General features: G+C 47.0%; 1 protein-coding gene across 1 annotated transcript in view; it reads right to left on the bottom strand.

Annotated features, from left to right (window-relative positions):
• Window positions 1-12,500, bottom strand: part of adamts2a (ADAM metallopeptidase with thrombospondin type 1 motif, 2a) — an 86,471-nt gene that overhangs the window by 38,387 nt on the left and 35,584 nt on the right. The window contains exon 4 of the mRNA XM_063203824.1: window positions 6,663-6,898. Coding sequence (XP_063059894.1) covers window positions 6,663-6,898 — 236 coding nt within the window. The remainder of the gene's footprint in view (window positions 1-6,662; window positions 6,899-12,500) is intronic.

A 12,500-nucleotide genomic window follows, 5' to 3' on the forward strand; every position in this document is an offset into this window, starting at 1 on the left:
CAAAAATCAATAATGGCATCAAGTACCATCCTCCCCTTACCAAATAAGCATTATTACATAATACATGTAATTAATTAACTACTCTACTATGACATAACGCAGGGCATTTAGTAATGCACTACAACTCGGTCATTGCCATTCTGGTAACAAAACATTTATAATGCCGTATATTAACGGGATAAATACTGAGAGGGGAAACAAAAGGGGAGGAAAAGACTGTCTCTGTCGTAACAAAAGCCATCTGAATACAAGCTGGGTCATTAATAATTATTAGACCACTTACGTTACATTCAATTATCAAATTAAATTATTATTGAATTAAATAATCCCCCGATGGCTTATTAGAAACAAAAAAAAGCTTTCATTACAGTGAAAGTCAGTGAGCATAAATGTTAATCATCCACTCTTGGAAAAAAGGAAAGAGAGAAAAGAAAAAAAGAAAGAGAAAGAAAATAAAATAATAGGCCCGGTATATACAGTGTGAAGACGATGCTGCCTTGTCTAATTGAGCATTCCGAGGGCGTCTGCACGACTCACACGGCTGGGACTGCTTTTTAAAATGCACACACATTTGTGACGCCGGCTGAATGCTAAATGGCGCGGCCTCGGTGGGCCTGTCAAAAACAAGCGCATCCTTCCACAGACATCCCCACTGTTTAGCAGCCCAACAGGCTGTGTCTGCATGCCGTCTGTCAAAACAAGAGGCGAGACGCAAGGGCTCTTCTGTGTGTGTGTGAGTGCTTGTGTGTATGTGTGTGCTAGGGGAAGGAGGTATGCATGAGTGTGTGTGTGTGTGTGTGTGTGTGTGTGTGTGTGTGTGCGTGCGTGAGAGAGAGAGAGAGAGAGAGAGAGAGAGAGAGAGAGAGAGAGAGAGAGCTTGTGTGTATGTGTATGTGTGTGTTAGAGGGTGTGTGTGTGTGTGTGTGTGTGTGTGTGTGTGTGTGTGTGTGTGTGTGTGTGTGTGTGTGTGTGTGTGTGTGTGTGTGTGTGTGTCTGTGTGTGTGTGTGTCTGTGTGTGTGTGTGTGTGAGCGCGTGCGTGCATGTGCCCGTGTGCGTGTGTGAATGTGTGTGCTGAGAAAGGTGTCACACAGGTGGGAGGCTTTTCTCCAATTTGGGGTCTTCTATGATGCTGGCTCAGCCTGCTCTGCCGTCATGGGGCAGGCTGTCGCGGGGGTGTCAAAGAGACGTGTTTGCGTGTGTGCGTGTGTGTGTGTGCGTGTGTGTGTGTGTGTGTGTGTGTGTGTGTGTGTGTGTGTGTGTGTGTGTGTGTGTGTGTGTGTGTGTGTGTGTGTGTGTGTGTGTGGTGGGGTGCGGTTGGCAGGTGGGTCATGAGCGATCCCCCCGTTACCCAGGTGACGGGAGACGAGAGTTCTAATAATCAAATGTCACCCAGACAGACACCTGACACAGTGAGACGGCACAAGAGACAGAGAGAGAGAGAGAGAGAGAGAGAGAGAGAGAGAGAGAGAGAGAGGGCCCTTCTCAAGACCTATTGCAGTGCACTTCCAAGTGTATCAGCCTAATTAGTCACACCCAGTGATTGGATACTCTTTATTAGTCACACCCAGTGATTGGATATTCCGTAGAGTTCGCCAAAGAGTATCCAATCACTGGGCGTGACTAATTAGGCTGATACACTTGGAAGTGCAGTGCACTAGGTTTTGAGAAGGCCCAGAGAGAAAAGCAAGTACGAATAAATGAGAAAGAGATAGGAAGAGAGAGATGGAGAGTGATAAAAGAATCAGTTAGAGAAAGGGAGGGAAAAAAAGAGACTGAAGTATTCCGAAAATCATTTGAATGCCTGTCATGGTGAGAGCCAGTGTGTGTGTGTGTGTGTGTGACAGGCATGCACACATACGCACGCGCACGCACGCACGCACGCACGCACACACGCACACACACACACACACACACACACACACACACACACACACACACACACACACACACACACACACACACACACACACACACACGCAAGTGAGGAGGCCACAGGAATCATCTGGAGTTGATATCAACACGCACAGCAGCAGCAAAAGCAGCAATAAAACGAAAGCTCCTCAGTAGAGACTGTGCGTTCCGAGAGGAGGAACCAGCAAGCACGGACTGAACCAACAGAACGAAATGAAATAGTGGGGGAAGCGTTCTGCCAGAAGCACTCGAGAGTCTGTCAATCTTGAAGATAGATACACTGGTTGCTTCGGTGGGGGCAAGCTTAACCCCTTAAGACACGGCATTATACATTAGCTGTTACCAGAATGGCAATGACCAAGTCATAATGTATCACTAAAGGCCCCGTGCACTGTCATTGTAGTGTAGTACTATAGTAGTTAACTTTCAATGTCTATTACCGCGTGCCACAGGAGGTACGGCATGCATTAAGGGGTTAAAACCTAAGTAGGGTATTCCTACAAACCTGGCTGAGTAGAAAATCAGGTTATGTTAGCCTTGAGGTAGTGGTAAATCATCTAATAGAAGAGCTTCGAGTCCTATTTTTCTTAACTAAATGACACCTGTAGGCTATCTATTAGCAAGTTTAACTTGGGTTAGCGTAGTCAGGTTCATAACTTAACCATGATCTTGGAGTACTCCCCAGGTGTTCAGGAGTAAAGCTATGTATACACCAAGCGCGACCTACACTACCTGAGCGACCAAAGTCATTATTTCTCTATGGAGGGAAGGCGAATAAAGCTACCAGAGCAGATCCGCCAGGAGTGAAGCGAACTGAGTGACCAGAGCGAATTTCAACGATTAAAGTCAAGCTAATATTATGGTAATGAGCTATGACGCGGTTCAGTGAAAACCAATTGGAATGTTCACATCTCCGAATACCCCAGGCTGTCAAGCCAGAGCCGTTAAGTGATAAGCTAAATCAAGCATGTCAATGTCACGTCCAGAGTGAATAAACCAAATTCAGGGCGAACATTCTTCAACGGCCTGAGCTACCTGGGTCGCGTAGGTCGCACTTGGTATACACGCAGCAAAAGTCTTCAGCTGAGGAATGAGATGATTCGAGGCACCCCTACAAGGCCCTGAAGAAGGTCACATGTGACTGATACGTGTCAGCTTTTTCCAGTCAATAGATGACTTAACCATAACTTTTTTTATTTCTGAGTACCTCGGATCTTCTCTCTCCTCAACTGAAGTCTGTCAATCTCGTTTTTGACCCCTTGGGACACCAGCACCCCTAAGTTTATGTTTTTTATAGCCACAGCGTCAATGACCAAGTTGTAATGCGTCGATAAAGTACGTCTGAAAAGGTTATGGTAAGGTTGAAGTCAAGTTTCCTCCATGAAAACAGAACGGTGTAGACTAATAGACTATACAGTATGAATATAGTGGACTAATAAACTACATATCTAGTTCAGTCAGCTAGACATTATGCATTAGTTTACATACAGTGGCAAAAGTGTAGACCCAGTTTCGAACTTCTGACCTCATAGCAAACTGCAGTATGGGTGCCAGATGCACTACCAAATGAGCTATGAGCCAGGCTGCCTACTCAGTGAGTGTATCCACCGCTGACAGCTTTGGACGGCATGGGACAAAATCATCTGAAAGAGCCCCCCTCTGCACACATACCATGTAATGGGGTCCTAATTCTGCACCCCACCCCTTCCCCTCATTTCATCCCTGTTAGCTCTTGGGTTGGTCAGCAGCAGGCCTAATTGTCTCTGTTTGAGGTGTCTACGTCAAGCTGTAGTACGCCCCCCTTAGTATTAAAAAATGAAATGGACTAATGCCCCCCAATGGCAACTAATTAGCACCGGCCCCTCTCAGCCGTATCCTTCTCAACGCCCCCCTAGACCTCCCCAATGCCCCCTGGGTGGCTGTACTGCCCCCGTTGAGAGACACTATGTTACGGTAAACAAGCAAATGGACCAGACCTCTTCTTTAGTCCCTACATCTGTTGCCTTCCCTCTCTCTGTGATAGTCACTTCTTACTTTCCTCTCTTTCACTCTTTTCATCCTCCATTATTTCACCCTGTCTCACATTTCCTCTCCCTACTTCACCTTTTCTCTCTCCTCTCCTCATTCACCTGGTCCCTGGCCATCACTGATATCTATCTCTCTTCACTCTGTTTCTGTCTTCATTTTTGCCTTTTTTCTGTTTTGGCCTCCCGTTCCCTTTCCTCTCTCCTCTCTCTGCCCCTGATCCTCCCTGTTATTCTCTCTCTCTCTCTCTCTCTCTCTCTCTCTCTCTCTCTCTCTCTCTCTCTCTCTCTCTCTCTCTCTCTCTCTCTCTCTCTCTTTCTCCCCCCCTCCCTCTGTCTGCAGCTCAGAGGAAAAGGACATTTGACTCCTTTTATCCTAGCGCCTGTGCTCCCCTTCCTACCGGGCTAGCTTGGGTTTCCGTGGCTTATCTGCCTCTCCTGGGCCACATCGGGATCTGGCTCTGGCTAGGGCTCCTGCTAGGGCTCCTGCTAGGGCTCCAGCTCTGGCTCTGGCTCTGGCCTGGCCGGCCGCATGTCATTCAATCCTGTCAATATCGTGCACCACATCTGAGCCGCCACCACCGAGTCCAGCACTGCGGCCGGGATTATTCCACTACAGCAGCTCTCTGGCACGGCATCTCTCTCTCTATGAACTCTCTTCACTGCTCTCTTCCTCACGACTTTGTCTTCTGTAACAGCCTTTCCATCTATCTCTCTCTTGTTCCCTCTCTCTTTCTCTCTCTCTCTCTAACTATTTATCTATCTATTCTACAGTATCTATCCATATTTCTCTATGGCTTCAGTCTCCTGAGTTTACGGCTTGATCCTGAGTCTCATGCTTACCCCGTCTCTTTGTCTTTCTCTGTATCTCTCTCCTCTGCTGCTTCTTCTCTCTTTCCCCATCAGTCAGTTTGGAATATTTCTCTCTCTCTCTCTCTCTCTCTCTCTCTCTCTCTCTCTCTCTCTCTCTCTCTCTCTCTCTCTCTCTCTCTCTCTCTCTCTCTCTCTCTCTTATGCTCACTGCTGGGTGCGGAGTGTGCACTACACTACACTACACGACTAGCTGGCTTTGAGCTGGGCAGGTACTGTAGCTAATTGAAGTCATAGAGGCCAGAGCACCGGAAAATCATTAGGAACCAATTAATAATGCAGCAAGGTCTACCATGCACCCTCCTGTCAGCTCACACAGGCACGCGCACGTGTGCACGCGTATACAAGAGAGACACCCGCATACCTGTGCATAGACACTCATACCTGCGCTCACACACGCTCATGCACAGGCATGCATGCACGCACATCCACACACTGCAGAGAAACCCACACAGACCTGTATGCGTACATGCGGCGTACACAGGGCCAGATTAAGATGGCCTGGAGCCCTTAGGTTACAGATTCTGCAATTTTTTCACTTTTGGCCAATCAAGGCCCCCCCCCTGGCAGGTGGGAGCTCCTAGGCTGCAGCCATATCTAGCCTGTGCGCTAAACTGGCCCTGGGCGTACACACTGTATGGAAAAAAAGAAGACAGAGGAAGAGAGAGAGAGGGGCGGGGGAGAAAGTGAATGAGTAAGTGAATGTGGAGACAGGAGAGGAGAGGAGGGAGGCCTGATTGACAGAAAGACAGACGAGAGAAAAGAGGGAGGGATGGAGAGAGAGAGAGAGAGAGAGAGAGAGAGAGAGAGAGAGAGAGAGGAAGGACAAGGGAGAGAGAGAGAGAGAGAGAGAGAGAGAGAGAGAGAGAGAGAGAGAGAGAGAGAGAGAGAGAGAGAAAGGACGAGGTAAAAGGATGAAAGGATGACAAGGAAATGAAGACCTGGACAAGGCAGTGTGGTAGCAGGAGAGAAGGGACTAGGGGAGTTAGCTGGTTATGTGAAAAGCAAAAAAACGTTGATGGGAGTGGGAGGGAGAGACGGGAGGCGAACAGGGATTCAGCTCATTGGCCCTTTGCTCATCACAGGTCTTCTCTTGCCCCACCAAATGCTACTGATATAAATCCATCATAATGTTTTTTTTTCTTCGTCACTGAGGTGCACCGGGTCCCCTGAGCCAAAACCTGTCACTCTGATATATGGTTGTTCCAGAATGTTATTTTTTTTCGCTATGAGTTTCCACTCATCTTGTCGTCTAAGAGTTATTTTTTCTCTCTTGTAGGCTTATGTTCTGAGTTGTGGCTAATGCAGAGACCTCCATAGTAATTTGCACGTGTAACTCAATACTAGTCTTACTAGGACCACCGCTACTCAGGCATGATGCCGCAGTACATGCAGTAAATGCATGGAACAATATTCTCACTAACTGGAAACATGAAACATGCCAACGCACGAGCGCACACACGCACAAATGAACGCACACGCACGCATGCGCACAAAGATGCACGTGCACGCGCTCGTGCACTCGCACAAGCGCACACACACACACACACACACACACACACACACACACACACACACACCCGTGCACACACACACACAAACACACACACACACACACATGCACACTTGCACACACACACACACACACACACACACACACACACACACACACACACACACACACACACACACACACACACACACACACACACACACACACACACAGCTTGGAGCATATAAAATAACCTTGTCTTGTCAAGCCCAAAAAAAATCCTTTGAAAGACATTTCAAAGCAACATTAGACACAGAATGTTCTCACAATACATGACATGAAATATTGGCAAGGTACTACTTACAATGTTCATAAGAGTCAACAGGTACTTCTCGATGTGTTCCCTGCCATGGAACTCCACCACAGAGTAGTCGGCGGCCAAGAACACCTCGATGTTGAAGACCTCCTCCTCTACCCCACGCCGCACCCTGCGACTGCTGCTGCTGCTGCTGCTGCTGCTGGTCCTGGTCCTGTTCACCTGCCAGTGCAGGCCTCTGGAGATGGCCTCCAGGTCGCCCAGACCACCCAGCTCTCTCAGGCCTGTGGATGGAGCACAAGAATGTAAGACCTGGGGCTTAGAGTGTTTCACCGCATATACAGTACAGTACAGTACATCAGAGGTGTCAAAAGTAAAAGTAAAAGTACTTTTGTGGTGTAATTACAACACTAGCACATGGCATTATAGCTGGTACGCCATTTACTCCAGTGTACCTAATGGGATAGATTGTGTTGTAACTGAAAAAACACTGAAAACCTAACAAGGACCACAAACATGATCCAACCAGTGCAGACTGAGTTAGCTCATTGTAAGACAAGTTCATGGGTCTGCTGGTTACTAAGATAAGTAAGGCCAACTTGTGTTGGAGGGAAACTGTTTCTTTTGTCTTCTTTTTTTTACTTCTACTTTTGACACCTCTGCATTACGTTATGTTACACTAGTGTTTTGTCAAGGGGCCCGTTTTTTTGCGGTGGGGTAGCACTGCACAATACTACTTTGGGAAACACTGGGATTATGGAGGTGGAGGATGGGACCCATGCATGACTAGTCAAAGTCAAAGTGTACTTTATTGTCAAAATACACACACACACACATACACACACGCTCGCGCACGCGCACGCACACAAACACACACACACACACACACACACACACACACACACACACACACACACACACACACACACACACACACACACACACACACACACACACACACACACTCGCGCACGTGCATGCACACACACACACACACACAGTGCTCAGTAGGAAAAGACTAACATGACTACTGTTGTAGCACTGGTTTCTGGTTCTGGTTAGCTGTCTAAACATACTGGCTGTTGAGTCATGGAAACAAACACTTACACCAGGACATGGACAAAGTACGTAGGAGCCATGCTTTATTGTGCAACTCCCATTTGCTTTCAAGAGACTTTAAAACTGTTTTCAGCTGGATCTTGCAAAAAGAGCAATTGTGGTGCACAGGTGCAGTCAAGAAAACGTGGTACAAAATCAGTGACTCCTACCGTACATACAGACACACACACTCACACAAACACATACACACACACACACACACACACACTGCATTTTAGTTTTAAAAAATAAACTGTGAGAAAAACAACACATACGTACACATGTACCGTACACGCACACAAGTGCACACCCCCATGCACACACGTGTATGCACACACGCACGCACGCACGCACGCACGCACTCACGCACGCACGCACGCACGCACGCACGCACGCACGCACGCACGCACGCACACACACACACACACACACACACACACACACACACACACTGCATTTTAGAAAGGTGACTGCGAGAAAAACAGACACATACCTACAAATGCACATGCACACAAGCGCACACATCTACATATAGTATGTACATATGCACACACGCACATGCGCACACACACTCACACACACACACACACACACACACACACACACACACACACACACACACACACACACACACACACACACACACACACAACACTATGTAATTACTACATGGCTGTGTATTTAGTAGGGCTGTACAGTATGTGAGTTGGTGCTCATGTGTCGTGTCCTATGCTGAGAGGTGTGAAGGAAATAACTTTATCTGTGCAGTTCAATAGACAGTCAATAACATAACACAGAAGGCTGAAATATCAGCCAAATATTTGACTTCGCCATAAAATATTATCTGGACAGTTGAAATAGAGGAAGAAAGAAAGAGAGTGTTAGAGAAATAGAGAGAGAGAGAGAGAGAGAGAGAGAGAGAGAGAGAGAGAGAGAGAGAGAGAGAGAGAGAGAGAGAGAGAGAGAGAGAGAGAGAGAGAGAGACTTGAAGAGAAAGACTTGGAGAGAAATACAGACAGAAATATGGAGAAGGACAGAGAAAACGAAACCAGTGAAAAAAGGGGGAGAGAAGGGGAGGAAGAGAGAGAGAGGTGGAGAGGAAATCTGTTTGCATGCTTGAAATGAGAGATTGTTTCCTGGTGTTCTAATAACACTCTGACACGTGGACTGAAAGGGGAGGAGGAGAAAAAGACTCTGAGAGGAAGGCAAAAAAAAATAAAAAATAAAAAAAGAACGGAACGATGTGATGGAAAAGGACAGAAGAAGGCAGGAGGCAGACTGGTGTACAAACAAAGTTTCTCAATATTATGCCAAGCTGGCTCTCAGCAGAACGCCCCGGGCCAAGCACGCTGCTTTAGCCTGCACCGCTAGCATGCAAGGTTGCCAGATGAGACTGATGATTTCCAGCCAAATAAATGCTCAAAACCTGCACGGAAGCACTAAATCCCGCCCAATTGGAACTTATTTCTATTGATTTCTATGGCCATGAATTGGTAGAAAAAGCCGCCCAAATGCTTTTCTTACCCACAGACGGCTATCCTAAGCAGCCCTATTAGGCGGGAAACCGCCCGGTCTGGCAACACTGATAGCATGCAAGGCTGCGTTCTGGAAGTACAGGAGGAAATACTGAAGCAGCAACAGAATGCATGCATAAAGATGCTAAAGAATCATATTGCAGTTGCACAGGAAGGCTCCCGTGACCACATATACTTTATATTGAATTCAAAATCAGCTCTGATTGGTTGTAGCTGATTCAGACTTTGTGTGTGACTGTGCACGCAAGGAAAGAGTTGAGAGAGAGTGCGTGTGTGTGTGTGTGTGTGTGTGTGTGTGTGTGTGTGTGTGTGTGTGTGTGAGAGAGAGAGAGAGAGAGAGACAGACAGACAGACAGACAGACAGACAGACAGACAGACAGACAGAGAGAGAGAGAGAGAGAGAGACAGAGAGAGAGAGAGAGAGAGAGAGAGAGAGAGAGAGAGAGAGAGAGAGAGAGAGCGTACAAAAGAAGGAGCTTGAGGAATAAAATGTAAAAAATAAGGGAGGATGGACATACAGAACCAGGACTTAGGAGAGAAAAGATGGAGGAGGTGGTGCAGTAGGTGAATAACTAACAAACTAAAGCAAGAACTGAGGGCTGCCATCCATGGATGGAGGACTACTGTTACCATGACTTCTTCAATGCTTTTATATCAGCAGATGGCCAGCTCTCTGGAGCACCCTCGCTTCACGCACGCACACACACACACACAAACACGCAAACACACAAGTACGGTACGCATACTGTATACACACACACTTACACACACATGCATGCATGTGCGCACGCACGCACGCACACACACACACACACACACACACACACACACACACACACACACACACACACACACACACATCGCGCGCGCACGCACACACGCACACACGCACACACGCACACACGCACACACACACACACGTAGGGTACGCATACTGTCCATGCACACACAGGCACACTTTTGGCCTCACACACAGCTGCATTGGGGGTGGACAGACAGTGGATCAAAACAAAGCAGGCTCACCCGGCCCCCTCTCCAATGTATCAGGAAAATGTTTATTTACCACAAAAATATGCTGCTTGCTCAAAGAACTGCCTTCCATAAACCACGTAAATTGACAAATTATACGCTAAAGAAATTGCGGATACAAACACATGCTTGTTTTTATTTGCAAAGGGGTTTTGGATCTGGATTGGGAATGTTTGTGTTTTGGGGTGAATGAGGGCAAGGTCTTGTTAATCCTCAAAGAAATAGGACAGCGTGCATGTTCAACTGCTTTTCACGTGGAGTTGCAGATCGATTGTGTTTTACAGAAACGCAAAACAGATACTTTAGGGTAGAGACATAATAATGAAGCAAAGATTAAATTACTATTTCATCAAAATATGATTAGCCCGACATTATTGTGGCACAGGAATCACTCTATGAAATTGAATGCAGACAGAGTACTATGTCCTAATATTTACTGAGATTTTCAAAAGGATTTGTCCACTGTTACATCATGCTTCTCTGTCCTCAATGGACGACTGAAGCCAAGACCTGCAATATTTCCACTCGACAGTTCAGCCCAGCGCACCAAAGGAAGGTAGCGCAGTTCACCGCCCATCTCTCACTAACGTCTCAATGGCAATCCATTTAATATACAGTATAGCACAACACCCACACCCACACCCACACCCACACACACGCACACACACACACATGTACACAAACACTCTACCCACGCGCGCACACACACACACAGATACACACACACACACGTACACCCCGCCCCACTCACACACACGTACACCCACCCCCCTTACACACACACACACTCCATACACACACAGAGTCATGGTATATGCTCTCCAATTATAGGAGGAGGTATCACAGTGTCAGCTGATGTGTCCCCTCGATCGCTGACTCATCATATTTCAAGGGTAAAGGCTCCAGTGCACCAACACATCCCCTGGCTGGAGGGGGGGTGGCAAGGCAAGGCAAGGCTAAAAATAGCCCAGGGACAAAGGCAGAGCAGAGGGCCACATGTTTTCTTTTCTTTTTTTTCTCCTCCCTATTGTGTTTTTTTTTGGCATGTGGACATTTCCTGCTGGTCATCCAGTGGGAGGTTTCTGAGGTGTCACTATATCACACTATATTCTGATGGCCAGGGCCGCTGACAGCTTTGGCTGGGACCGGGGCAAAGACATCTGAAAGGGCCCCAAACCCAATACATAATGTAATGAGGATCCAATTCTGGTGGCCCTCTCTCCTTGGGCCCGGCACATCTGACCCCTTTGTCCTCCCCTATCAGCTTCCCTGGTGACGGCCTCTTGCAGAGTATAGCTGTCACTTCCACAAAGCCAGGCCATTTTTTAGGTGTTTTTTGGCATGTATAGACATTTCCTGCTGCGTATCCAGTGGGATCCATCTGAGGCATCACTATACTGTGTCGTGATGGTCTCTCTTGCAGAGTATAGCCTGTCACATCTTGCATCCCGCTGCATTCAGTCAAACTTTGCCTTTGCATAGGCTACAGTAATAATGGCTGACAGCTACAGAAGCGGCAGGTAGGATTTTATGATTAATGGCCTCAGGCATCTCTCTCTCTCTCTCTCTCTCTCTCTCTCTCTCTCTCTCTCTCTCTCTCTCTCTCTCTCTCTCCTACACCCCAATCCCAACCACCACTACTAGTAGTCCCTTCAAGCCCACCACATCTCCATCTCTCTCTCTTCTTCTTTCTCTGTCACTGTCTCTCTCTCCTTCTTTCTCTGTCATTCTCTCTCTCTCTCTCTCTCTCTCTCTCTCTCTCTCTCTCTCTCTCTCTCTCTCTCTCTGTGTCTCTCTCTCTCTCTCTGTGTCCCCTGACAATTTTTACATCAGAGCCACTGCCATGTGACCAATATGGAATACAATGAGGACAAAAAATCGTTCTCACCTGCTCAGTATGCCAATACTTATGGTACGGAAGCCGTGATATGACAGTTAGTGATGACTAATCGTTACTGGCCAGCCTTCAAGTGGATGCACTGGCATAACCACTGACAACAGCAGATTTTTGGATAAAGAATTTATGTCGGATGTCATTTTGGGTCTTTTTGATGATCTTGCTTTGAGGCTTATGAGTTTACCACGTACATTAGCTCCACGGCATTTTCAATACAGCAATAGATGATCTGGACCTTTCTATAACTGTTCATGAATCATGAAAGACTTGACCAGAGCATCACAGCACATGTTTTCAGTGCAATCAACACACTATCAACTAACAAAT

Source organism: Engraulis encrasicolus, chromosome 7 (assembly GCF_034702125.1).
Source record: "Engraulis encrasicolus isolate BLACKSEA-1 chromosome 7, IST_EnEncr_1.0, whole genome shotgun sequence".
Classification (NCBI taxonomy): Eukaryota; Metazoa; Chordata; class Actinopteri; order Clupeiformes; family Engraulidae; genus Engraulis; species Engraulis encrasicolus.